At 45.0% G+C, this 27,181-nt stretch overlaps 3 protein-coding genes and 2 pseudogenes across 5 annotated transcripts in view; 1 reads left to right on the top strand and 4 right to left on the bottom strand.

Annotated features, from left to right (window-relative positions):
• Positions 1-27,181, top strand: part of LOC125546251 (polyubiquitin-like) — a 242,986-nt pseudogene that overhangs the window by 199,633 nt on the left and 16,172 nt on the right.
• LOC147982077 (polyubiquitin 11-like) lies at positions 2,137-3,018 on the bottom strand (annotated as a pseudogene).
• On the bottom strand, positions 4,716-7,701 carry LOC147982076 (polyubiquitin 11-like). Of its 3 annotated transcripts, none has more exons than XM_087514224.1 (3): positions 7,590-7,701; positions 7,375-7,483; positions 4,716-5,397 (listed from the first exon to the last, which is right to left on the bottom strand). In XM_087514224.1, the coding sequence occupies exons 1-3, from the start codon at positions 7,699-7,701 to the stop codon at positions 4,716-4,718; spliced, it is 903 nt and encodes a 300-aa protein (XP_087370350.1). The 3 variants fall into 3 exon arrangements, with proteins under 3 accessions (XP_087370350.1, XP_087370351.1, XP_087370352.1); XM_087514225.1 differs by having other exon boundaries at positions 7,599-7,701; XM_087514226.1 differs by having other exon boundaries at positions 7,602-7,701.
• Positions 22,279-25,069, bottom strand: LOC147982075 (protein FAR1-RELATED SEQUENCE 6-like). The gene is made up of 4 exons (XM_087514214.1): positions 22,827-25,069; positions 22,692-22,757; positions 22,546-22,614; positions 22,279-22,326 (listed from the first exon to the last, which is right to left on the bottom strand). The coding sequence occupies exons 1-4, from the start codon at positions 25,065-25,067 to the stop codon at positions 22,279-22,281; spliced, it is 2,424 nt and encodes an 807-aa protein (XP_087370340.1). The 5' UTR covers positions 25,068-25,069.
• LOC125534889 (polyubiquitin-like) overlaps positions 25,888-27,181 on the bottom strand; it is a 34,023-nt gene continuing 32,729 nt past the window's right edge. The window contains exon 2 of the mRNA XM_087514215.1: positions 25,888-26,886. Within this exon, the coding sequence (XP_087370341.1) occupies positions 26,202-26,886 (685 nt within the window). The 3' untranslated portion in view covers positions 25,888-26,201. The remainder of the gene's footprint in view (positions 26,887-27,181) is intronic.

Raw genomic sequence — 27,181 nt, 5'->3', positions numbered from 1 at the left:
CGGCAGGATTCAGATTGGGAATGGTGAGGACGACGACGAAGACTTGTTATTTTAGGGATTTTGACCCCTTCTTTCCTGAAGGAGGCCCATCCACGCCAGCGAAAAGGAACAAAACGCGTGAAAAATTCGCCCGAGGGAAAAAACAAAGCGCGCTTTCCTCTCCCGGGCGCGTTTTCTAAATTTGACGTTCCTGAAGGCTGCTCGACACGTTCCTGAAGGTGCGCGATATTATTGGCGACGTGGATCCGGCCCCTTCACGAACGTCAGTTTACATTCCTGAAGGCTGCTCGTATTCGTGAAGGTTTTTAGCGAGACCTTCAGGAATGACTCGCCTTTTCCCTTCGGTGCTCCATCCACGTCAGGAACCTGCTTTATTCCTGAAGGTGGCTTCCTCACCTTCACGAATGTCTTCTGCCGTCAGGAAAAAATCAGTTTGGGGTAGTGAAATAAAGTCAATCACAAGTTCTCCTTTAATAACCTTGATAATGAAGATAGATACATAACAGTGAACCTTACCAGTTTTTGAAAATTAAACATTACTAAACTAAGGCCCTGCTGGAATCAGTGTATTTTATACACTTGTATTTGTTTTACAAGTATATCTTACCGGCCGTGTGCAAATTCCACCTGAGAATCAAAACTACGGATCGTGGTCTGTATATTTTACAGCAGTGGCGGAGATAGAGGATGGCCATGGCCCACCCTGAGATTTGGAAATAGCTTTTATACCATAGGAGAAAGGCTAAAAAAATGTGTATGTACAATATCACTGTTGGCCCACCCTAGCCCAGTGGGCTAGGTCAGCCACTATTTTACAGTGGTAAAAGCGCTCGAAACGACAATCCAATCATGGCCTAAAGGTTTCATAAAAAAATCAAGGCCTATAGGTGTAGACCAAAATAGTTCTGGGTGACCAAAGGTGGGAAAATAGGTGGGAAACCTGAAAGGTAGAAGACACGTTGGCTACACCTATGGATTTGAATTATAAACTAAAGTGAAATGACAGAGGATGTCATCGTAGTGAGATAACGCTGAAGTGGCATTCAAAAAGCTTTATCTAGGAAAACTGCAAGAACAGAATATACGTGGTCTACTCTGAAATCAAGCCTTGGTTAAAGAAAAGACTGAAAAGAAACGAAGAAAGCTTACATTTGTTGCAGTCAGCTGATATAAGCACATAATGCATGCCACTTTGTCTTCCCTGATCAGCAACGCGACATAATCTCGTCGCCAAGAGCTCTTAAATAATCAACCGTATATAGTACAGATGAAACCGCGCAAAATGTCTAAGCAGTACTCTCAATATCTTCTTCTTTAGCCTGCGTTCGACCTGCCAGCCCGATCCCTAAACCCTGCATGTCCCTCTAAAAACTAACGAGTGAGCATTCATGGCCCAACCATCGGCGGCGTCCCACTTGCCTCGGCGACTCCATGGCCCTTAGCCTCCCCTCCTCCTATAAATTCCCCATCACTGGCCCCAAAACCCTAAACGTTGCCCCCCAAATCCTCAATGCTACGCCGCCCACCATGATCCGCAACAAGGCCAATGCTCCACGGTAGCTAATGGGGATCGATTCAGCCAATGCCTCCTTGTCCTCCTCCGCCGCTCCTGCGCCACGCCCCGTCACAGTCCTCCTCCATCGTCCTCCTCCTTCCTCCTCCTCCAACGGTGAGGACGACTTGATGTCCATCTCTTATTTGCAGTCCCAATTCCTACTCGAGCTGACATTCATGTGGTTCACAGTATGAGATAATAAATCTTGTTAAAAACATGTAACCAGAAATATATGAAAACATGGTAAAAGAAATTCACCGCACTGGGTATGAAGAAATGACAGAAATGAGTAAAGAAAGGAGGCTATTTGTCGCTCAAACTGCATATAGACTGTATTCTCAATCAACTGACGTCAGTACAGACCCAGGGACTATTACTAATAGTTCCCTTAACAAATGGATGATAAGAACTTCTCAACACATCAACATACTAAATGATATAGTTCGTAGTTCTCTTCTACTGTGAATGAACAATACTGGAGCATATATATACTAACGTTCAGTACTAGAATGATAGTACTGATAACGCACCACTACATGAAGGAAAAATAAAACTGGTTGTTGAATGCCAGGCCATGCAGTTCAGCAACCACAAAGGCGGAACACCAAATGTAGAGTCGTTGTAAATCTTGTAGTCCGCCAGGGTGCGGTGGTCCTCCAGCTGATTGCCAGCATAGGGGGAACGCCGTTCTTCTCATAGATCTTCACGTTGACACTGTTGATGGTATCCGATTGCCCGACTTGAAGGGTGAGGACCTTCCCTTGTGGCATCTTCACGAATACTTGCATCACAAAAGTTGGACTACATGGGAGGAGGATGAGGAGAAGAGTGGACCCTTTACAAATGTTGTGGTCGGCCAAGGTGAGCTTGTCGTCCTCTAGCTGCTTGTTGGCAAAGATGAGGCATTGCTGGACCTTGGGAAAGCCCTCAATGTCTTCGATCTTGGCCTTCACGTTGTCAATGGTGTCTAGGCTGTCGACTTCGAGAGTGATGGTCCTGCCTTCTAGCGTTTCCGTCACAAAGATTTGCATCTTTTCTTGGACGTCAAGTGGGAAATCATGCTTGATGCCATAATCCACCAATGTACGGTTGTCTTCCAGCTGCACCCCGTCGAAGACAAGGCCATACCGCTCCTGGATCTTTGCCTTGATAGTGTAAAGGGTGTCTGACAAGTGGACCCCCCCCCCCTAGACATATTTCCTGCCCGCGGGATTCTTGACAAAGATGTGCACCCTGGATGGGCTAGAAAACCAAAAATCACCAATTGCTAGACAATATTTAGGCTATAGAACACACAAAAACGTCAACAATTCCAGCAAGTGCGCTAAAAAGCAGCGTGCGCGAGCAGCCGCCGCTTGCCATATGTTGCATTTTGGACACGAGATGATATTTCAAACATCAAACAAAGACATGTCATAATTTACGGCGGGCGCCGGCGCGACGCCACCCGCCGCCGAGGTCATCCGTGGCGGCATGAACAGGCCGCACGCGATACCGGTGCTTGGAGGAGCACCGGCGGAGGCGAAGCCAAAGCTCCCCGCACTAGGGTTTGCGGCGGTGGCGGCGGAGGGGTCGTGGGTGTAGGAAGGGGTGAGGGGGTGCCGGCGCGGGCGTCCATCAGGTCAATTCACCAGCGGCGGGGCGAAGGTGGCGCGGTGGAGAAAGTGTGGCACGAGCGCTCGAGTGTGTGGCGCCCGGAAGCGGGCGCACCAAATAAACACCGCGCGATGGCGATTCGGACCGAGCGCTGAACTCTATATGCCGCGCGCGCGCTTATTGCGCGTCCGCTGGAGCCCGAATATCGATTGCGCGCGCACCAAAAGGCACAAATTTGCGACGAGGCGCTTATTCAGTGCGGCTGTTGGTAGGGATGGCACCCGCAAGGTATGGGTACGAGTGGAGCTACCCCACACCCTTACCCGTCTGCCGTGAGTTTACCCATCACCCATATCCATACCCGTCAAGGGTACAATTTTTTCCCATCCCCGTCACCTGACAGGGTATATGGGTACCCGCGGGTAAAAATACCCGCGTTTACAACACATCAATTGAGTAGAAAATATTTGTAAAAAGCAACATATAATCATAAATTATTAATAGCAACACATCTTAAACAACAATGCCCAACAACATATTGCAACAACAACATATTCTCATAAACAAAAGTACTTGCCTATAAAGTGACATATAAAAATGTTAAACAACAACACATAATCATAAATAACAACACATATGCATACACTTTAAGTTCACGAAATAATGATAAATATAGAGATAATTTGAATACACATCAGAGTTTTGACCTAGTGTGATTAGGAGGGGAAATGAATACATTGGGATATTAACGGAAACCCGACTGTCAACATTTTAGATGGGTACATGGGTACGCGGGCATGGGTTATACGATCCCATACCCGTACCCTCTCTACCCGATGGGTATGATATTTTCCCATTTAAGTACCCATGGGTAATTTTTTGTCCCATACCCTTACCCTAATAGGGTTTTTGCCCACAGGTTACGCGGGTAATGTGTACCCATTGCCATCCCTAGCTGTTGGAGATGCTCTAAGGCTATGCATTGGCCATGCCCTAAAGAGAGGAGGGGAAAGAGCGAGCTCGGGGCAAGAGCTCCCCATAACTGATGATGAGAGAAACGAGGAGAAAGAGAGATGCAGGAGGAAAGAGACAAGGAAAGGGAGGGTCGGGGTGTGGACCCCACACGTTGGAAGAGATAAAGAATGGGAGGGGCGGGGTGTGGACCCCACACCAAACGTGTGGCCAAGAGTGTCTTTATCCAACTGCACGCGGGGGCCAACAGGAACTTCATTGGTTAACCTAAACGGATTGTTTACCATAGTAAGTTTTGTATCTAAAAAGACATGCACTGACTTTACTCGTTAGGATTCCGGCTGCTTCAACTTTTGGCTGTAATGGCAAAAACAAGGATAAACATAGGAATTGACCGCACTGAGTATGTGGAAATGAGTATTGTCGGCAAAACTACATGCAGACTGTATTCTTAAACCAACTTAATTAATAGATATAGGAACTACTCAGCACATCAATGTACTAGAATTGAGCAATACCAAGGTACTAGAATGATGATAATACACCACTACCGGCAAAATAAAACAGGTTGTTGAATGGCAGGCCATGCAGCTCAGCAACCACATTGGCGGAACACCAAATGAAGGGTATCCTCGCTCTGAATGTTGTAGTCTCCCAGGGTGCGGTCGTCATGCAGCTGCTTGCCAGCAAAGACGAGGCGCTGCTGTATAGGGGGAACACCGTTCTTCTCGTAGATCTTCACCATGATACTGTTGACGGTGTCCGAGCTCCCAGCCTTAAAGGTGAGGATCTTCCCTTGCGGCGTCTTCACGAAGATTGGCATCACAACATCCAGGCTACACGGGAGGAGGATGAGGAGAAGAGTGGACCCTTTACAGATGTTGTGGTCAGCCAAGGTGCGCTTGCCGTCCTCCAGCTGTTGGTTGGCAAAGATGAGGCACTGCTGAACCTTGGGGAAGCCCTCGGTGTTTTCGATCTTAGCCTTCGCCTTGTCAATGGTGTCTAGGCTGTCCACCTCAAGAGTGATAGTCCTGCCTTCTAGCGTCTCTGTCACGAAGATCTGCATCTTTTCTTGGAGGTCAAGCGTGAAATCATGCTTGATGCCGTAATCCGCCAATGTACGGTTGTCTTCCAGCTGCACCCCATCGAAGACGAGGCGGTACTGCTCCTGGATCTTTGCCTTGATGGTGTAAAGGGTGTCTGACAAGTGGACCCCCCTGAGACAGATTTTCCTGCCAGCGGGATTCTTGACAAAGATGTGCACTTTGGATGGGCTAGCAAACCAAATCAACAGTTGTTAGACAATATTTAGGCTGTAGAACAAAACACAAAAACGTCAACAATTCCATCAGGTAACAATTGTTCGACAATATTTAGGCCGTAGAACAATAAACAAAAATGTCAACAATTCCATCAGGTGGTACAAGCAAGTGCCTAATTAAAAAAAAACTCCAAGCAAGAAGAGAAATCTACTCTTTAAATACCTTGTTTATACAAAACATGGTATCGCACTAAGCCTAGCATGCAAAGTTCAATTCTTGAGCAACCATAAAAATATACATGGTATCACTCAGTTCTGTATATTGAAGAGACCAGTTATAAGTATTCATCAAGTGATACTTCTATTCGTTTAACACACTTGTCAAGTGAGACACGTGTTCTTAACCGTGTAGCAACAAACATCGGCATCTTTCTCTACTCCCCCCCTATACAGCCACTATGGTGTTGTCTTCTCCCCATAGGCATCTCCATCTTCACCTTCCTCAAGGGCGAACACAATCTCACTCATCACCTCTCTCTGCCCAAAACTCACTCCACTACAGCTGCATCATCAGTTCATCACCTTCCGGGCCCCCATCATTCCCCATCAGTCTCGCAATTCCGTTATGCACTCCACCATTTTGTCTGACTCCGATGTTATGTGCGTGCCCACAGATCTCTACCATGTTGCCAAACCACCAGCGATGGATGGTGGCATCTTACTATGGACAATCATATAGGACATGTGGGAATTCAACACATGTCCTACTGTGTGGTAACAAAGGTGTACCATTAGATTCTTGCGGCAGTGGCAAACAATATTCTTCTCCAAGTATGAGGCCTCGCCTTCAGCAAGCTTTGCTACCTATCGTGGCGGGACAAACATCAAGTTTCTCCCATTTCCTCCTTGTTATCATCGCACACCCCTACACCTCTATCCCCTTTCATCACAATTGTAGTCAAAATATGATGACGCATGTTGTCAGATGTGCATGAAGCGAATTTACATGTGACTAACCAAATCAAAGGAGAAAACCTATTTTGTTGATTATCCTCCACATATAAAAACAGAAGGTACAACTACCAACAAAGACAACTCACAAATCCCACACTTTAAAGAATATGCATGGTCAATATAGCTGGAGAAGAACATTCATGGCGAAGACACCGGCTAGCTCTGTGTGCAGATTTGGAAGCTTTTCAATATTAACAAGTTAATAATATGCATTATTTGATGGAAGGGGTTGGTCTTTCTCTAAGAAATCAACAGATCAAATAAATAAAAACAGGATAAGAAGCAGAAAGCAGACATGTAGAAACCATCTCTGGTTTTAATCCAATGGACCAACTATTGCTTGTTGCTATGACAAATGTTTTTCATTGTGAACAGAAAAGATGAAACTACAGTTCAGTATAACGAAGTAATCTTCTGGCCAAAAAACTTACCAACCAATAGACCTAAGCTTGTTCCCGTGGATATAACAAGCAATCACAATACATGATTAAAAGGTTTGATTACAACTTGCATTGATTGAAAGGTTGAAGATTAATAAACAATTTATAAGCATTGACTAACATGAAAATCAAATCTACCAGTACCGACTGGCATATCAATTACTGATTAAAACTTTATAGAACAGTTACAGGTGTTCTGTGATATTTTAGTACCTTTTTAAAGAAATATGTAGCTATGATATAACATTCAGGTGTTCAAAATGGGACTATTAGCACACTGGAAGCTCATATTTGACAGGCCGAAGAAGAGTCGATTTGATTCAATTAGCCAGCTGAGGGATCTAAGCTGACAAAGTATGTCTTCCAGAATCTGATAATAGAGTTTATCCAATGAACAAAATGCTTTCCTAACAGGATATTGCACTGATCGTAACAGCAGCCGAGGGGCTGACTTGCACCTAGCAGCTAGCATTAACTTCAGGAGACACACATACAAAATAGAAAAACTGTCTAAAAAAATAACTCCGATCACTTACTCGTCCATGTCGGCACCATCAATCTGCGACAAATGGCTGCCATCGTCATCTTCGATGTCCCTGCCGCTGCTGCCGCTGTCGCCAACTTCCTCCTCTTCCTCCTCGGAATCTGACAAGTCCATCAGACATGCAAGCCACTCAACGACCCCGCACAGAACAAAGAATGTGATGTGTATGCATCGTGCACATTGCGAGCAGGAGTAGGTACAACTCACCATGCATGCTACTTTCCGTGTCAGAGGTAGAGACAGCAGGAGCAGCTTCCTCGACATGGTCTTCCAGCTTGGGCACAGCGGGCGACAGGTGCAGGCGCTTCTTCGGGGGCATTCTGGTAGGCTGTCTGTCAAGGATTTGATTTTCATGTTAGTAAAGGATTCTGCGCAGGCATCTCTGTGACAGTCGGTAATTGATATGCCAAATAATTGCTAATGGAAGATTCGATATTTCATGTTAGTCAAAGCATGATGCAGGTGCAGCAAGCTGGGGTGGGGGTGGGGTACAATTGGAAAGAGAAATGGCATATCTTCATCTCCAAAAAGTAAACATAAAGTTATCAATTAACTTACTAACACTTTCTACAATAGAACCAACAGCTAGCAGCCAGCAGGCATATGCCGTTACAGAGTTGCTACACTACAAGAAGCTAGCTAGAGCACAGTTCAGAGTTGCTACACTACAATGCATCGATCTTAATCGGAAAACATAATATTCAGGCTTATAGTAACTAAAGTGAACAGCATGCAGATGCTTCTGTCCAGCTTTTATATTTACGTAAAAAACGTCAACACTTGCATGTTGCAACAGGTCGTACAAGCAACGACAGAAATATCTAGTCACAAAGGCTGATGAATACATATGACAATCTTTGCTAAGATAGACAATCTTTGCTGTTTATCCTGTGCATATAAACAGTTTTGCAATGATCACAATAGCAACAGAAGACTCTTTAATTTATTAGCAGGAACACAGGCACCGCAACCAAAGCAGATCGGGAACACCACCGGTCGAGCCATCGGAGCAAACCGTACGGGGGAACACCACTGGTCGCCGTTGCAAGAGCAGGGGAGGGGCGGAAGCATCTCGGTAGCCTACACTAGAGCAGCAGGGCTCTCAACAACACCGTCTCTCTCTAGTCATCGGACTCGGAGCTAGGTCAGGCGGGTAGGCGTCGGGTTGCTCGGGGAAGGAGGAGGACCCAAAATTTCACGGCGCGGAACAATAAGATGAAAGGGACAGGGAGCGGACTAGGGCTTACCGAGAGGAGAGGAGGAAGATCTCCGCTCGAGTCCGGTAGGAACTGCGGGCGTCCGGCGCTGCGGCGGCGGCGGCGGAGGAAGGAGAGCGGCGAGGGACAGAGAGGGTTTTCTTTTTAGAGAGGAGAGGTGGGGGGAGGGAAGCCAACTGACGACTCGGGCCCACGGTCCAAGAACCTGGGTCCAGCCAGCTGACAGGCCGCAACCCCCACATGAAGGCATGACTTTTGTTTCCTTTTGACCAAGGAACGAGAAAATACCACTTTATCATGCTCATGTGGAATTTTGACCAAGGAAAGTGCATGCAAATTTTCGTAAGAAGACATGCGTGTTGGTTCGGAAAAGAAAATATGAAACTTTCAAGCACGTATTTGTGGATGTGATCGAGCCCCACGCGAAAGCTACCCGAGTACGTTGCCGCCTCCTCAACCTAGGCGCCACCGGTGCTCAGGTTTTATGTGCCTGCCGTCACCGATAATCTGCCTCATCTTCTGTGGCCTTAGGGCTATGGAGGTACGGTGGATCCCGGCCTTTGCTGGCGTTTTTGAATGATTTGTTTTCAGTTTGGTTAGGATTTGTTTCCTACTCAGAGAGGTAAGGCGGTGGTGGCTTTTTGAATATGGAATAAGGTTCTCCCATTAGGCCTCCGTTCCAAGGGTGGTTTCTAGCATTGTTGGAGGGCGTGTGGAGATTTGTCTCCTGCGGATCTCACGGGATTCGGTAGACGTTTGTCTTCGGTGGATCCACGAGGATCTAGTCTTCGTTCATTAGTATTTATGTGTCTACAGGTTCGATCCTTCCGATCTACGCTTCTCTTCATCGACGATAGTTGTTGTTCTGGTGTGCTGGTCTTGTAGGGCCTTAGTACGACAACGTTCCAACTGTCTACTACAACAGAGTTTGCCTGGCTCCGATGAAGGAGAGGCGATAACGGCGACGCGCCTTCACCTCGTTTCAGTGCTTGTAGTCGTCGCTAGGTGATCAATGAATGGATGTACGTTTCACTTCTGATGTTTTTTGTACTACCTTGACGGTTGATTAATTGATCGGAAGTTTTTCCCTCAAAAAAAAAAAGGAACGGCTACAAGTGGTTCTGCACCAAGAGGTATTGTTCATAGGACTTTCAAGTAGGTATTTTGATGCCTTTCTATTGCTTATCATATACTCCCTTTGTAACTCTGCTCATTAGTATAAGATGTTTTTAGAGACTTGTATGTTCAGTCTAAAACATCTTATATTGGTCAACAAAGAGAATAATAGATAGACGCATATCTGATGCAATTATGAAAGAAGCTTTGCGTGTGGGTACTTGTCACTATATGAATGGAAAACCATATGTTGTCAAGTTCAATACACATTTCTAGGTTACAATTTTCTTTTTGTGCCAACACACGGGGCAATCATCTATTAGCTCCGACCCATAATAAATGTTGCAGTTTTGAAGTTTGTATAGTCGTCATCTAAGGCTATGGAAGAAATATTGTTATTCTAGTTGCTGGTTATTCACACAATATAATCTTCTTAATAAAAATGCGGTGTGAACTCCGATGTACTGAATGCTTGGCCTACATTTGATCAATCTAATGAGAACTGTCCATATCCATTTAATATGTGAAACTTAAGTAGTGAAAATAAGCTACTCCCTCCGTAAACTATTGTAAAAGCGTTTAGATCACTAGCTATTTTAGTAATCTAAACGTGCTTATATTAGTTTACAGAGGAAGTAATAAAAAGGTTTATCACCGTGTGGTCGAACTTCCCGTTGAAAACAGTGAAGTATAAACAGATGACAACTTACTGCCTTTTCTTTAACCTAACTTGCCACCCTTTTCAGCTATGGGGGAAAAGTTAGCAGAAAATGTACTCCTGAGAAGTTATGAAGAGACGGCTTGTTAGCTTAGCTGATTGTCTCTTTAACACCTTCTACCAACATATCTAAGTCCCATTTTGAGGGAACCTAATCTCTTGCTTGTTAATCCTGAGATGGATGAGCAGGACCGTTTCATGGGACTCATCCTCAAGGTGATAGCTCAGTAAGAATATCCATAACCATTTTTCCAAATTCCTTTTAACCCCCAAAAAAACCCTGTTTGGCCTTTTGGAAGTCTAGTCCTTCTTATAAAACTTAAAACACCTCAGAGAACCACCTCTAAAACTACCGTTTGTTCAAATTTTACCAAAACTGTCTTTATCCGGAAACCATAAGAGCAACTCCAACGGGCTGACCCAAACGGACGGTGATTTCGTCCGCTTTTTGTCCGTTTGGGTCAGCCAGACGGACACGGATGCCCGCTTCCGCATTTGGGTCGGCGCCTGCGCCCAACGCTGGCCTGCGACCCATTTAGACGGCGCCAAAAAAATGAACGCATGCATATTTAAAAAAGAGAAACTGCATTAATTAAACATTAAAGCCGGCCACGAAGGCCGCCGAGAGTCCACGCGTCAACATTTGCATAAAAAAACAGCCTAAACTACGAGGCGGCGTGCTGCCCTAGGCTCGTCGTCCTCGGGGTCCGTGAGGTCGATGAGCGTCGGCGCCGGCCCAGCCCAGGCGAACGCCGTGTTCCAGAGTGCAGCCATGTCGGGTTGTGCCGGCGCAGGCAGTGCCGGGGCGGGGGGCTGTGCGGCCGCCTGTGCAGCCGCGGCCTGGCGCGCCACCTCCTCGAGGTCGCGCTCGAGCATCTCCTCATACTCGCCTTGCCGGCGCTCCTCTGCCAGCCGGCGCTGGCGCCACATCTCGAGGTAGGCCTGCTCCTGCGCCGGCGTCGCCCCCAGCCAAACCGGTGGCGCGGACACCCACTCGCGCACCACTCCATTCCAGGAGAAGCGCGCGATGGGCTCGGGCTTGGGCTCGGGCTGCGGCTGCGGCTCCGGCTTGATGGGGGACGGCGGGGCCACCGGCGGCACCATGCTGTCGCCCGCCGCAGAGAGGGCAAGGGCCTGCGCCATTGCCGCCTCGTAGCGGGCCTCCTCTTCCGCCTCCGCCGCCTCCGCTCTGCGCCGTTCGTCCTCTTCGCTCTCACGGTAGACGGCCGTAAGGGCCGCCTGGTAGGCGTCCTCCGCCGCCTGGTGTAGGATCTAGAAGTAGATGTGTCTAGAGGGGGGGGTGATTAGACACTTAGTGCTAAAGTTGCAATTTTTAAGCTTTTTCGGTTTAAGTGGAGTTTAGGCACAATTTCAACATACACAATACATATCAAGCAAGCATGCAAAGAGTATATGAGCAGCGGAATGTAAAGCATGCAACTTGCAAGAATGTAAAGGGAAGGATTTGGAGAGATCAAACGCAATTGAAGACACGGATGTTTTTCCCGTGGTTCGGATAGGTGGTGCTATCCTACATCCACGTTGATGGAGACTTCAGCCCACGAAGGGTAACGGTTGCGCGAGTCCACACAGGGCTCCACCCAAGGGCAACGGTTGCGCGAGTCCACACAGGGCTCCACCCACAAAGGGTCCAAGAAGAAGCAACCACCCACAAAGGGTCCACGAAGAAGCAACCTTGTCTATCCCACCATGGCCATCGCCCACGAAGGACTTGCCTCACTAGCGGTAGATCTTCACGAAGTAGGCGATCTCCTTGCCCTTACAAACACCTTGGTTCAACTCCACAATCTTTTCGGAGGCTCCCAAGTTACACCTAGCCAATCTAGGAGACACCACTCTCCAAGAAGTAACAAATGGTGTGTAGGTAATGAACTCCTTGCTCTTGTGCTTCAAATGATAGTCTCCCCAACACTCAACTCTCTCTCATAGGATTTGGATTTGGTGGAAAGAAGATTTGAGTGGAAAGCAACTTGGGAAGGCTAGAGATCAAGATTCATATGGTAGGAATGGAATGTCTTGGTCTCAACACATGAGTAGGTGGTTCTCTCTCAGAACATATGAGTTGGAATGGTGTGTGTGTTCTGATGGCTCTGTCTTCAAATGAGAAGAAGGTGGAGGGGTATATATAGCCTCCACACAAAATCCAACCGTTACACAGTTTTCCAATCTCGGTGGGACCGAATAAATAAACTCGGTCTGACCGAAGTAGTAAACCTAGTGACCGTTAGGAATTTCGGTGGGACTGACACGCAACTCGGTAGGACCGATTCGGTTAGGGTTTGGGCATAACGTAATCTCGGTGAGACCGATTACACAAACTCGGTGAGACCGAATTTGGTAATTAGCTAACCAGAGAGTTGGTCAGGCAAACTCGGTGGGACCGATTTGCTCTTTCGGTGAGACCGAGTGGAACTCGGTGAGACCGAAAAGTTACAAAGGGGAAACACTGAGTTTACATTGCAATCTCGGTGGGACCGATTGCATATCTCGGTGGGACCGATAATATTGCAATGGGTAACAGAGAGTTTGCAAGCCCATCTCGGTGAGACCGAGATCCTTATCGGTAGAACTGAATTGCTAGGGTTTGGTAGTGGCTAATGACAAGTGAAACTCGGTGGCGCCGGATAGGAAGAATCGGTAGGACCGAGTTTGGCTTAGGGTTTAGGTCATATGTGGATATGGGAAAGTAGTTGAGGATTTTGGAGCATATCATTAAGCACATGAAGCAAGAGGCTCATTAAGCAACACCTCATCCCTCCTTGATAGTATTGGCTTTTCCTATGGACTCAATGTGATCTTGGATCACTAAAATGTAAAATGAAGAGTCTTGAGCTTGAAGCTTTAGCCAATCCTTTGTCCTTAGCATCTAAGGAGTTCCCACAACCTTTAGTCCATGCCACTCCATTGTTGAACTTATCTGAAACATGCTAGATAGAAATGTTAGTCCAACAAGAGATATGTTGTCATCAATTATCAAAACCACCTAGGGAGCACTTGTGCTTTCAATCTCCCCCTTTTTGGTAATTGATGGCAACATACATCAAAGCTTTAGATAAAGATATAAAGAACAACAAGTAAAGCTTTGGAAGAACATGTAGCAAGCATAGGCTCCCCCTACATGTATGCACTCAAGTAAATATGAAATATAGAGGCATGTGAGAGCATAAACATGACAGAGTAGGCAATGTGTTACATGTATCTTGGCCATATGCATCAGAGCAAAAGATTATCAAGGAAAATACCTTCATGCTCATGAGTCCTTCTTGCAAACAGTATGTACATAAGCAAGAACTCCTCATACTCATGATTTTGATGCATATACTTACCTTGTGGTCTTGAGTTGGCTTAGGATAGAATGAACCTGCACAAACAAGGTTAGATAACACAGGTACGTCCACTAGCCAGAGCAAACAAAAGAAACCACAAGAATACCAAGATTGGGATGACATGTAGAGACTGAGTACAAGGTACCATATTGAATTCAACATGTCCCCAAGAATAAAGATATGCAATGAATTTGGCTGATTTCTTTTCCCTTAGGTGTCTTGCTCCCCCTGAATCTTACATGGGATATTGGGAGAAGATAGGAAACAGAAAATCAGAGCTGAAGGATATGAATAGAACTTAATTCAAATGAGTTTATAAGAACATGTCTTTATTTTCTCTCCCTGGAAATCTCTCTCTCCCCCTTAACAACATCTGGGATCCTTGAGACTGTTTCTCTCCCTTGATGTGATCTCTCTCTCCTACAAGTTTTGATGTGATCTCTTTCTCCCCCTTTGACATCAATTTCCAAGAAGGTTTTTCCTGGAATCCGCCGAATAGGTTTGGTCCTTTAGATTCAGCACAAAACAGAGGATAAAATTGTGATGCTTGTGGAGGACAAGATTCATTGAGTGGAGCTGGATCCGAAGAAATGTAGAACAAGTGGCAAACTGTTTTTCTGATTGCAAAGTCGGTGGCACCGAGTGGCATATTTCGGTGGTACCGAAAAGATTCGGTTGGACCGAAATTTGCAAGTCGGTGAAACCGAGTTTACACAGAGAAAAACACTTGTCACCTCAGCTCACTAGGCAAGTAAGATCTCACAAAGATTTGCAAGGAATTAGCTGAAGGATTTGCAAGGAATTTGATGCAGAAATATGCAGAACAAGAGCAAATAGGAAAAAGAGTGAAAGTTTCTAGATGAAGTTTTTTTTTGTTGTGAGAGAGAAGGAAACAAATATGCAAGGAACAAAAGCAATAACTCAGAAATAGGACACAAGAGAACTTCATCTAGAATTGGGCGGTAACATAGTCACCTATGTTAGAGTATATTGACTTAGGAGTCAAGTGAGGACACTTGATCATAGGTCATACTCATCGTTTAAGCTCAAAATGGGGTTACCATTTTTCGTTTAAGCATCTTGATGTATTCACATCTTGTTGAGTTGCTTTGACTCATGTCTTGGAGTAAAGCTTCTCTAAGATGGAATAACATACCTTGGGTGGTGGTGTGGTTCTTGCTCATGTAGTTGAACTTGTGTGGGTGCTCAAGGTTGATGTAGCTCATCAAGAGTTGGGAGCACCACTTGGAGTTTAAGTTCATCGACCTACATGGGTTAGTTCTTGCAAGGAAGAGCACTTGTGTATCCAAAAATGACAATCATGAAGCTCAACATAGAATTTGTCAAAGGATATGTTTGAATGGTTTTGTGCTTCCTTGTCTTCAACCACCATTGTGTAGAGTCTTGGTGATGTAGATATTGCTCAAGATGTGAGTTAGTCGCAATCTCATGGAATTAGATTCAACCAAGCACCTACATGGGTTAAACAACATGCAAGGTGCAAATATATCCAAGACATAAGATAGTTATCATAAGAGATATATCACGGATTAGTCATAAGCTCATGTCTTGCATGTATCCAATGGAGTTTCTACTCCAAATTCGAAGCATCAATGATGTTCAATTCTCCTCTCAACCTGCAAAACACTTTCTCATCAAGCGGTTTAGTGAATATATCCGCCAATTGCTTATCGGTGCGAACATGCTTAAGATTGATGTCACCCTTAGCAACATGATCTCGAATGAAATGATGACGAACTTCAATATGCTTAGTTCGAGAATGTTGTACAGGATTATGACCAATTTTGATAGCACTTTCATTGTCACAAAGCAGTGGAACATGTTTCACATAAATCCCATAATCTTTAAGAGTTTGAGTCATCCAAAGTAATTGAGCGCAACATGAACCAGCGGCAATGTATTCAGCTTCGGCGGTGGATAAGGATACCGAGTTTTGTTTCTTGGAAGACCAAGACACAAGAGATCTACCAAGAAATTGACAAGTACCCGAAGTGGACTTTCTATCAACCTTGTCTCCGGCATAATCCGAGTCGGAATAGCCAACAAGATCAAAAGACGACCTCTTAGGATACCAAATGCCAAAATTTGGTGTATGGATTAAATATCTCACTATCCTTTTCACAGCCTTAAGATGGCAATCTTTAGGAGCAGCTTGATATCGTGCACACATGCATACACTTAGCATAATATCGGGACGTGAAGCACATAGGTATAACAATGAACCAATCATAGAGCGATAAACCTTTTGATCAACTGGTTCACCATCTTTGGTTAAATCATTATGTCCACTAGTAGGCATGGGTGTAGACATACCTTTGCATTCTTGCATATTGAACTTCTTGAATAAGTCCTTGGTGTACTTTGTTTGAGAGACAAATGTACCTTCCTTAGTTTGCTTGATTTGCAAACCAAGAAAGAATTTGAGTTCACTCATCATAGACATCTCAAACTTCTCTGACATTAGCTTTCCAAACTTTTCACTAAAGAGAGGGTTAGTTGAACCAAATATGATGTCATCAACATAAATTTGGCATACAAAAAGTTCTCCATTAACCCTTTTAGTAAAAAGAGTAGAGTCAATTTTACCAATTTCAAAACCACTTGTAGTAAGGAACTTGGTCAAGCATTTATACCATGCTCTAGGAGCTTGTTTAAGACCATAAAGAGCTTTGTGAAGTTTGTAAACATGATTTGGTTTCTTAGGATTGACAAAGCCGGGAGGTTGTTTGACATAAACTTCCTCCTCTATTTCTCCATTTAGAAAAGCACTCTTAATGTCCATTTGGTACAAGGTGATATTATGGTGATTAGCATAGGCAAGTAAGATGCGAATGGACTCAAGTCTAGCAACGGGAGCATACGTCTCACCATAGTCCATACCTTCGACTTGTGTGTATCCTTGGGCGACGAGACGTGCTTTGTTGCGGACCACTTGTCCATCTTCATCTTGCTTGTTGCGAAACACCCATTTGGTACCAATGATGTTGTGGTTGTTGTCGGGCTTCTCAACCAATGTCCAAACTTGGTTTCTCTCAAAATTATGTAGCTCTTCATGCATAGCGTTTATCCAATCCGGATCTTCCAATGCTTCTTCAACCTTCATTGGTTCAATGCTAGAGATGAATGAATAGTTTTCACAAAAGTTAGCTAAACGAGTTTTTGAACGAGTGATTCTCCCGGTTTGTATATCATTGAGGATTTGCTCGACGGGATGATCTTTGGCAATTCTTGCTCGAACTCGTGAGAGCTTTTGCTTGGGTCTTCGTTGAACATCTTCTTCATCTTGTTCTTCTTCTTGGCCTTCTTCATTGTTGACGTCGTCGTTCTCTTGTCGTGGTGGAGAAGGAGGTTGTTGATGTTCGTCTTGACGTATTTCCTTGTTTTCTTCATCTTGATGTGTCCCACTTGTGGATGCTTCCGTGTCGATTCTTGGTTCACCTTGTCGTGAAGTAGAAGCTTCCACTTGGACGGATGAAGTACTCTCCTTCACCTCCGTTGGACGAATTTTGCCAATGGACAAGTCTCGAATTGCTTCTGAAGGGTCTTTGTCTCCTACATCAATTGGCAATTGCTCTACTTGCGAGCCATTAGATTCATCAAACTTCACATCTACCGTCTCTTCAACCTTTCGGGTGAAATTGTTGTAGACACGGTAAGTGTGAGAGTTTGATCCATAACCAAGTAGAAAACCTTCATGAGATTTAGGAGCAAACTTTGAACGACGATGCTTATCAAGAATGTAGCACTTTGAGCCGAATACTCGAAAGTATCCAACTTGGGGTTTGTTACCGGTGAGAAGCTCGTATGCCGTCTTGCCGAGTAGCTTGTGAAGATATAAGCGATTTGTTACGTGACAAGCTGTCTCGACCGCTTCTGCCCAAAAGTGCTTTGGCGTCTTGTATTCATCAAGCATCGTTCTTGCCATTTCGATGAGCGTCCGGTTCTTCCTCTCAACAACTCCATTTTGTTGAGGTGTGTACGTGGCCGAGAACTCGTGTGAAATCCCTTCTTCGTCAAGAAAGGTGTCCACATTTGCGTTCTTGAACTCCGTTCCGTTGTCACTCTGAACCTTCTTGATCTTCACATCAAACTGATTTTGGGCCTTCCTAGCGAAGTTTCTGAAGATCTTCTGGACCTGCGACTTGTCATTAAGAAAGAACACCCACGTAAATCTTGAAAAATCATCAACTATAACTAGACCAAAAGAATTTCCACCGAGACTCTTGTAGGCGTTGGGACCAAAAAGATCCATGTGAAGTAGCTCGAGTGGCCTTCTTGTGGTCATGATGTTCTTCACGGGATGTCTTCCTCCAACCTGTTTACCTGCTTGACAAGCACTGCAAAGTCTATCCTTATCAAATATGACATCATTAATTCCAAGGATATGATTTCCTTTAATAAGCTTGTCAAGGTTTCTCATGCCAACGTGACCTAGTCGTCTATGCCAAAACCAACCTTTTGAGGATTTAGCAACAAAGCAAGTTTTAGGTTGTGCCTTTTTAGAGAAATCGACAATGTAAAGATCACCTCTACGCATACCCGTAAAGACCATTTTATGATTGTCTCGACAAAATACTTGGCAATCTACCTCAGTAAATAGGACATTCAAACCGAAATCAGCAAGTCTAGATACTGAAAGTAAGTTGTAGCCAAGAGATTCAACGAGCATGACATTTTGAATGGAACTATCATGTGAGATGGCCACCTTACCAAGGCCAACCACTTTACCCTTTGAATTATCACCAAAGGTGACATATTTTCGAGGGCCGTTGTTTTCAGCAAGCTCACGAAACATCTCTTCATCTCCGGTCATATGATCAGTACATCCACTATCAAGAACCCATTCCTTTCCTCCTGATTCATATCCCCGAAGATTTGCCATAAGACCAAAATGTCTCATTGCATCGTCGAGATCGAAGTCACTATCATCATCATCATCATAATATTCATGTTCATCATGATCTTGTGATTCATCATTTCCTAGAGAGGGTAATTCATCAGACAAATGATCATCAAAGTGGTCACTTTTATGAATTCTTATGGCTTTGAGTATGATATCATTAATGATTCCAACTTCTCCTTTAGCATGCTTAAGATTGGCAATTTCAAGAAGACATTTACCAAAACTAGGATCACTAGAGTTCATCTTACTCAAGGCAATAGATTTATGGAGAATTTCATCCAAAGTTTTCAAGGAATGATTGGGAAATCGTTCCTCAAGAAATTTCCATATAGTATAGGCACAATTTTGAGTAGGCAAACTAGCAATCAAATTTTTGGGCAATCCTCTAATGATGAGCTCGATAGTTCTAAGATTGCGAATCATGTCAATATCTTCATCTAGGGTAGGATGCAAGGGATCAATATGGGGTGCACAAGGGCTAGCAATATACTTGTTCAAATGATATTGATTGAAGATTACAAGCATCTCATTTTTCCACTCATGAAAATACTTTCCATCAAGAATAGGCACTCTATGTCTAAGACTCCCTAGAGTAGACACATCCATCTTACTCCAATGGTGATTAAACCAAGCCAATGGAGACCAAAGCTCTGATACCATTTGTAGGATCTAGAAGTAGATGTGTCTAGAGGGTGGGTGATTAGACACTTAGTGCTAAAGTTGCAATTTTTAAGCTTTTTCGGTTTAAGTGGAGTTTAGGCACAATTTCAACACACACAATACATATCAAGCAAGCATGCAAAGAGTATATGAGCAGCGGAATATAAAGCATGCAACTTGTAAGAATGTAAAGGGAAAGATTCGGAGAGATCAAACACAATTGGAGACACGGATGTTTTTCCCGTGGTTCGGATAGGTGGTGCTATCCTACATCCACGTTGATGGAGACTTCAACCCACGAAGGGTAACGGTTGCGCGAGTCCACACAGGGCTCCACCCAAGGGCAACGGTTGCGCGAGTCCACACAGGGCTCCACCCACAAATGGTCCACGAAGAAGCAACCACCCAGAAAGGGTCCACGAAGAAGCAACCTTGTCTATCCCACCATGGCCATCGCCCACGAAGGACTTGCCTCACTAGAGGTAGATCTTCACGAAGTAGGCGATCTCCTTGCCCTTACAAACTCCTTGGTTCAACTTCACAATCTTGTCGGAGGCTCCCAAGTTACACCTAGCCAATCTAGGAGACACCACTCTCCAAGAAGTAACAAATGGTGTGTAGGTAATGAACTCCTTGCTCTTGTGCTTCAAATGATAGTCTCCCCAACACTCAACTCTCTCTCATAGGATTTGGATTTGGTGGAAAGAAAATTTGAGTGGAAAGCAACTTGGGAAGGCTAGAGATCAAGATTCATATGTTAGGAATGGAATGTCTTGGTCTCAACACATGAGTAGGTGGTTCTCTCTCAGAACATATGAGTTGAAATGGTGTGTGTGTTCTGATGGCTCTCTCTTCAAATGAGAAGAAGGTGGAGGGGTATATATAGCCTCCACACAAAATCCAACCGTTACACAGTTTTCCAATCTTGGTGGGACCGAATAAATAAACTCGGTCTGACCGAAGTAGTAAACCTAGTGACCGTTAGGAATTTCGGTGGGACTGACATGCAACTCGGTAGGACCGATTCGGTTGCGTAGGCCTTGTCGAGGCGCTGCTCCGCCGTCAGCAGCGCCCGCCGGCGCCGCACCTCCTCCGCGTGAGCATGAGCCGACCGCGGCGCCGCAGGCACTGGGATCCTATCTGGATCCAGATGCCAGTCGTGCGGCAGCGTCACGTCCGGATACGCAGAGGCTGGCAGTTCTGCCAGTGCCACTCCGCTTGGTGCACTGGCACGTTGACGCGCTGCCTCTGCCGACGAGGCGCCGGCGGGGATGGGAGAAACTCGGAGGGGAAAGGGGTGGCGGGGGACTTGCCCTTGGCCTTGCTGCCGCTGGCGCCGGAGAAGAGGCCCATCGTCGCTGTGGTTGCGGTGGCTAGGGTTTGCCGGCGACGAGGGAGCAAGGGTGGGCAGATGGGGACGACGAGTTTGGATGAGGACGGCTCCGCCGCACGGTCGGCTTAAAAAAGGACGAGCGCCGTTGCTGACGCGTGGGCCCGTCGTCATAAATTAAGCTGACCACGTGGGCAGCGGGTAGTTGGACGGCCGTCATGTGGGGACGCGGCGGATAGCGAGAAGACGCGCGAAGCGTCCATTCGGCGTCCGCGGCGACGCATTTGGGGCGCAAATTTGGGCCGCAAATGCGTCGGCGCGGACGCGACGCGAACGTGATCTAGATTTGGGAACGCGCCGCCACTTTTATCCCCGCCGACCTAAACGGACGAAATGGGTCGGCCCTTTGAAGTTGTTGTAACTGTCCTTCTAAAAACCGACGCCAAAGCATTCATGGCCGAACCGTTGGCGGCGTACCACTTGCCTCGGCCACCCCATGGCCCTCTAGCCTCCCCTCAAGTAAGGGCGCTGCTATACGTACGACACATTTGTATCGGATGCCTCTACGATCATACGTGGCAGCGCTGCAGCGAGCTTGCGCGGGCAGGAGGCAACGGAGAGGACCATCCACCTAAATCCGCAGTCCAAGACCAACCCATAGCCCAAGACCAGCCCGGATTGACATAGTCCAACGCCATCTCTTCTCGTCCCCTCTAGCGCGCGCGGCCGACGTGGTGGCCGCCGCAACATCCCACCGACGGCCGGACCTGCACATGGATTTGTGGCCCTCCGCAACCCCGACAAACATCGCCTTTCTATCTCTTTCATCGTCTTCAGCCGCAGTCGTTGGTGCAGCAGTCCGCGAGCACGCCGCCGTCGTCTTGGCCGCCGCCGCCGCCATCGGCGCCGCGCCTCTCATCAATCACTTGTCTTCCTGTCATGCTGGTCTGAGGTTGAAGAGAGTTGTCGTGATCTTCTGTAACTTGGATTGCTAATCTAGTGGCAAGAAATTGACTTGTAAATACAAGAACCGGCTGTTCCTCTGTACTCTGTAGGCTACATGTGAGCTGGTTGTGAAGCCATCGGCATGTGAAGTTACTTGTACTCTCAAAGTGTGCATATGTGAAAGGAATGACACTATGACAACTATTTCTTTCAGATTTGTCAGTTTTTCTCTCCAGTCAGAGGTACTGCTAGTTGACCGAAATTTTCTCAGATTACAGAGTTAAACCAAACAAGCTGATCTAGATGACACAAACAGATGGCTCTAACAATATGTTGGTCGAGAGTTTAAACTGTAAATGCAGAAATATTTCAAAAACATAAGTGAAACACAGAAACATTTAAATGAATATAAGATAATGCAAACAAGAATTGCTCTTGTACATATCTCCAAAAGCTGATCTAGATAACTCTGTCTCCAAAAGAGATAAATTAGTACTCACAAGCTGTTCTAGATGACACAGACAGATGGCTCTCACAATACGATTACATTAATGAAAATAAATGGAGGCATCCAATGCCATAAGCGACATTGTCGTCAAATCCATTCAGAAGTACAACAGACTCCAGAGCATGTATTTTTCATTCCTTCAGGTTGGCAGCTAGCAGATCCATGGCATTTTTCTTTCCCTTTAAAATTAAAAGAGCCGAATTAGCTATTGACAAATAGTTTCTAACAACAAATAGTTGATTGTGAATATGTGTAGCACCTGGAGAATATCAATGTAAGAAATGATATGAGTTGGGGTAGCATGCTCATTTGTTTGTAGTTCCTGGAACAAGTAGCATGTAGCAATGCTTGAGTGTCTTATATATTGGTACTGTACTGTAAATTACAACTTCTCAAACTAAGTACCTGAACTCATTTGGAAAGAACCAAGAACTTCCAGCCCCATATCCTTCATAGTGAATATTTCCCTGAAGAAAAAAAAGGTTTACACATAAAGGGAAACATGTTGAAATACTATAATAACAATATCTGAATGAAATATTACCTCTGTTTGTTGTGAACTCTGGAGATTAGCGTCTTGCCCACTTTTTGATTTGCTGACATGATTCTGCTATAAGGTAGTTCTTACACTTTAGCAAGTTACAATGGCAAGAAAGAAAATAACTGTAAATCTAGATACCTTTCTCCCCCTATGAGTCTGCACTTTGGTTGTACTTGTTGGCACCTGCCGCTTCTTTGCTCTCAATTTTTTGATCACTTGATCCACTTTAGATATCTTTCTCTTTGAACGAGGACGGCCTGCACTGCGAACAGGGATTGGACTGAGTACAAGTTTTTCTTTGTTTAACATTGTATCTTCATGCTTTGATGTTGGATCTTCTGCCTGTACTTGAACAGCATGGCTAGCACAGTATGCATCAACCTTTCTTTCTAACTGATCAAGCCCATCCATCACCAAGTCACACAATTCATCGGACTCTGCACCTTTCTCTGCCACTTCGTGAGAACGCTTGCATAATTCATCATAACGCTGCACAACTGGTGTATTCAACATATCATCATAGGAGCATTTAATAAATACGTGTTTGCGCTTAAAATCCTTTCTCCATCGCTGCAATATATACCTAGAAGGTACATCTTTGATCCCCATGAGAGCAAGCACGGTAATGATGTGGCTACACAAGATGCCTCGGAATTCAAAAAGCCTACAAATACACTGCACATCACATTCCTCTTGCTTGAACAAGACAGTGAAATCTGAAGTAATCCATTTCTCTTTAATGTTGTCATCCTCTCCTTCAAAAACATTCTTGCGGTCCTCTCTAATTCCAAATGTAAGAAGTGGCCCTTCATTGTTTAGCAGAGATGGATAGCAATAGATTTTCCCTCTTAATTGCTCTTGAAACTTTGCATTGGTATATGCTGCTTGAAATTGCTTCTCGAAATCAAAATGAGTAATGCATGGAATTTCCTCTTGGAACGACTTAGAATCAGCCTTGGTTTCTTTCTCTACCTTGTGTCTTAATGCATTTTCATACTGCTCCACAAATTGCTTTAGAGTTGTTCTAGCGTGAACATACCCATCAAAGAAGGCATTCACACTCTCACTCCTTTGTGTTGAAGACATCCCTGCCCAAAAGGTATCTTTTACATATGCTGGTACCCACCGATTTTTTTCAGCATATAATCCGGCAAGCCATTCATTTTCGTGAAGATCATATTTATTGATCATCTCAACCCAAGCTTTGTCAAAATCACATTTTGTCAAGGAATCATACACCACATTTGACAAGGTATATTTAATATTCTCATACTTATCATACCCACTAAGCTTTTCAGGAATCTTCTTCATGATATGCCATATACACCATCTGTGACGAGCTTGAGGAAAAACTTCTTCAATAGCATTCTGCATTGCTTTGCACTGGTCAGTGATTATAGCATTTGGTGGTTTGTTTGACATACAACATAGCCAAGATTTAAATAACCACGCAAAAGTGTCGGTGTCTTCGTTGGATAGAAGGCCACAACCTAACAGAACTGATTCTCCATGATGATTTACGCCAACAAAGGGAGCAAATGGCATGCTATACTTGTTTGTTAAGTATGTAGTGTCAAATGTGATGACATCACAATAAGATTCATATGCTGCCCTACTTCTTGCATCTGCCCAAAAGACATTTCTCACTCTTCCATCCTTATCCACATCCATAAGATGGAAAAAGTCAGGATCTTTTGATTGCATCCGAAGAAAATATTGGTAGACAGCATGTGCATCTCCGGCACCAAGTTTCAGCCTTCTTGTCTCTTGCAAATAGTTCCTGCACTCCTTTTCACCTAACTCAAGATTACCATACCCATCAGCTTCCATAACAAGAGAACCAAAAATTTTATTCAGACGGATTCCTGCTTGATCATTCAATTCCAGCCTTCTCTTGGCATGTAAGTCCAGTTTCTTGTGACATCTCAGAAATCTGGCTTTACTTGGACTTATAGCATGATTGTGGTCAAGCGTAATAGATGTAATGCAGAACTTCTCCTCACGACAAGAGAAATTAATCTTAGCTGGGCATTGCATCCTCGTTGATGGATTAGGTTTAAATGAGTTCTTGGATGAATATTGAGCCTTCCCTTGCCTGCTACAAGCAAGAGTAAAATAAACAAGCTTGCCTTCTCCATGTCTAGTGGTTCTTCTTATTACACCAAAGCCCTCTTTTTTGGCATAATCTTTGTAGAAGCTAACAGCAGCATCCTCACTATCGAACGTCATCCCCTTCTTAGGCTGCAACATCATGATCTGCTCTACTTGTTGATCATCCGAAGAATCCCTAATTTCCTCAAAGATGAAAGCATCTTCGTCAGCGTCTTCAAATGATCTGTTCTTATCTGCTACTTCACCAAAAATCAGATCTGGCTCCATCACGAACTTAAAACTGCCAACAAAAAGATCAAAGATATTGTGTGAGGCCCATAAATTAAATCTAGGGCATGTGTAGATTGGATCCGGGCAATGCATCTGAGAAGTGTGGATTACCTTCTGACCAGCAAGGAAGGGATCAAACATCTCTGTACTAGCTGCAGATTACGCAAGAGTGAGATTGACTCACTAATAAGCAAGGGAGGGATCGTGAAGAAGTTGGACGGCCATGTTTGGTGGGAAGAGGAGAAGGCAGGCGGTGGAGGGAAGAGGAGAAGGCGTGAAAAGGCAGTGGGGGGAAGAGGAGAAGGCGTGAAAGTTTATGGGTCTGGGTAGACTGGGTTTGGGTTTGGGTTTGGGTTTGGGTTTGGGCTGGACTCTAGGCACGGACAGGATGGGCTGGACTCTAGGCACGGGCAGGAAGGATTAGCTTTGCTGGAAGGATCGTGCAAATCGTATGCACACAGTCGTGTGTGAAGCAATTTCGCTCAAGTAAATACCCCGTCATCATCCCCCAAAACACCAATCCGCCTCCTTGTCGTCCTCCACCGCTCCTGCGCCACGCCCCGTTCATCCTGCCGCTGTCCTCCTCCTCCCCTTCTCCAACAGCGAGGACAAGGATGACTTGATTTCAACTCTTATTTGCAGTCCTGGTTCCAACTCATGTGATATTCATGTGGTTCACAATATGCGATAATAAATTTTCTTTGTAGAAGACATGCAATCACAGTGATATGATCCTCATCACTTCAACTTTTGGCTGTGATGACATAGATGAAAACATTGATACAGAAATTAACGGCACTGGGTATGCAGACAGGAAAGAAATGAGTAAAGAAAGGAGGCTATTTGTTGGCCAAACTGTATACAAACTGTATTCTCAATCAACCAATGACAATACAGATGAATCCAAGATAGATGAATCCAAGAAACTACTCAAACACATTAACATACTACTAAATGAGAGTACATAGTTTTACTGATAACGCACCACACATCTACTGTGAAGGAACAATACCGGAGCATACATGTATACTACCGTAGAGTACTAGAATGATAGTTCACTGATAACGCACCACTACTGTAAGGAAGGCTCCTGCAAAATAAAACTGGTTGTTGAATGGCAGGCCATGCAGCTCAGCAACCACATTGGCGGGGCACCAAATGAAGGGTACCCTCGTTGTGAATCTTGTAGTCTGCCAGGGTGCGACCATCCTCCAGCTGCCTGCCAGCAAAGATGATGCGCTGCTGTATAGGGGGAGTGCCGTCCTTCTCATAGATCTTCACCTTGACATTTTCGATGGTATACGAGCTCCCGACCTCAAGAGTGATGGTCCTTCCTGTCATCGTCTTCACGAAGATGCGCATCATACTACTTTCTCCTGGCCTACACGGGCGGAGGACAAGGAGGAGGGTGGACTCCTTCCAGATGTTGTGGTCAGCCAAGGTGCGGTTGTCGTCCCCCAGCTGTTTGTTGGCGAAGATGAGGCACTGCTGGCCCTTGGGAAAGCCCTCCATGTCCTGGATCTTGGACTTCACGTTACCGATGGTGTCTAGGCTGTCGACCTCGAGGGCAATGGTCCTGCCATCCCGCGTCTCTGTCACGTAGATTTGCATCTTTTCCTGGAGGTCAATCGTAGAGTCATGCTGGATGCCATAATCGGCCAATGTACGGTTGTCTTCTAGCTGCACCCCACCGAAGACGAGGCGGTACTGCTGCTGGATCTTTGCCTTGACCGTGTACAGGGTGTCTGATGAGTGGACCTTGAGGCAGATTGTCCTGCCGGTGGGGGTCTTGACAAAGATACGCATTTCAGATGAGCTAGCAAACCAAACATCAAGAATAGTTAGATAATATTTAGGCTCTAGAACAATACACAAAAAAACGTCAACAATTCCAGGTAGTAGAAAGAGCCATTACTTGAATAAAAGAACAGTACAAACAAGAAGAGAAATCTGCTGCATAAATACCTCGTTTAGACAGAACAAGGTGCCACAATAAGCCTAGCATGCAAAGTTAAGTGTTGAGAAATCATTAATAATATACATGCATAGTTCACTCAGTTCTGCACATTGAAGAGACTAGCTAGGTGCCCGTGAGTTGCCAGGGAATAAAA

This window comes from Triticum urartu, chromosome 3A (genome assembly GCF_056163025.1).
Source record: "Triticum urartu cultivar PI428250 chromosome 3A, HENAU_Tu73, whole genome shotgun sequence".
NCBI classification, from domain to species: domain Eukaryota; kingdom Viridiplantae; phylum Streptophyta; class Magnoliopsida; order Poales; family Poaceae; genus Triticum; species Triticum urartu.
Note: the sequence above shows the minus strand (reverse complement) of the source record. Positions and strands in the feature narration are given on the sequence as shown.

Excerpts from the sequence above, each read along its gene's own strand:
- LOC147982076 (XM_087514224.1), bottom strand. The coding sequence starts at position 7,701 with ATGCCCCCGAAGAAGCGCCTGCACCTGTCGCCCGCTGTGCCCAAGCTG. Across the intron at positions 7,484-7,589 it reads CACGGAAAGTAGCATGCATG|ATTCCGAGGAGGAAGAGGAG; the intron begins GTGAGTTGTACC and ends TGGACTTGTCAG. Across the intron at positions 5,398-7,374 it reads GATGGTGCCGACATGGACGA|CCCATCCAAAGTGCACATCT; the intron begins GTAAGTGATCGG and ends TTGGTTTGCTAG.
- LOC147982075 (XM_087514214.1), bottom strand. The coding sequence starts at position 25,067 with ATGGAGCCAGATCTGATTTTTGGTGAAGTAGCAGATAAGAACAGATCA. Across the intron at positions 22,758-22,826 it reads AGACTCATAGGGGGAGAAAG|CAGAATCATGTCAGCAAATC; the intron begins GTATCTAGATTT and ends ACTACCTTATAG. Across the intron at positions 22,327-22,545 it reads CAAATGAGTTCAGGTACTTA|GGAAAGAAAAATGCCATGGA; the intron begins GTTTGAGAAGTT and ends TTAATTTTAAAG.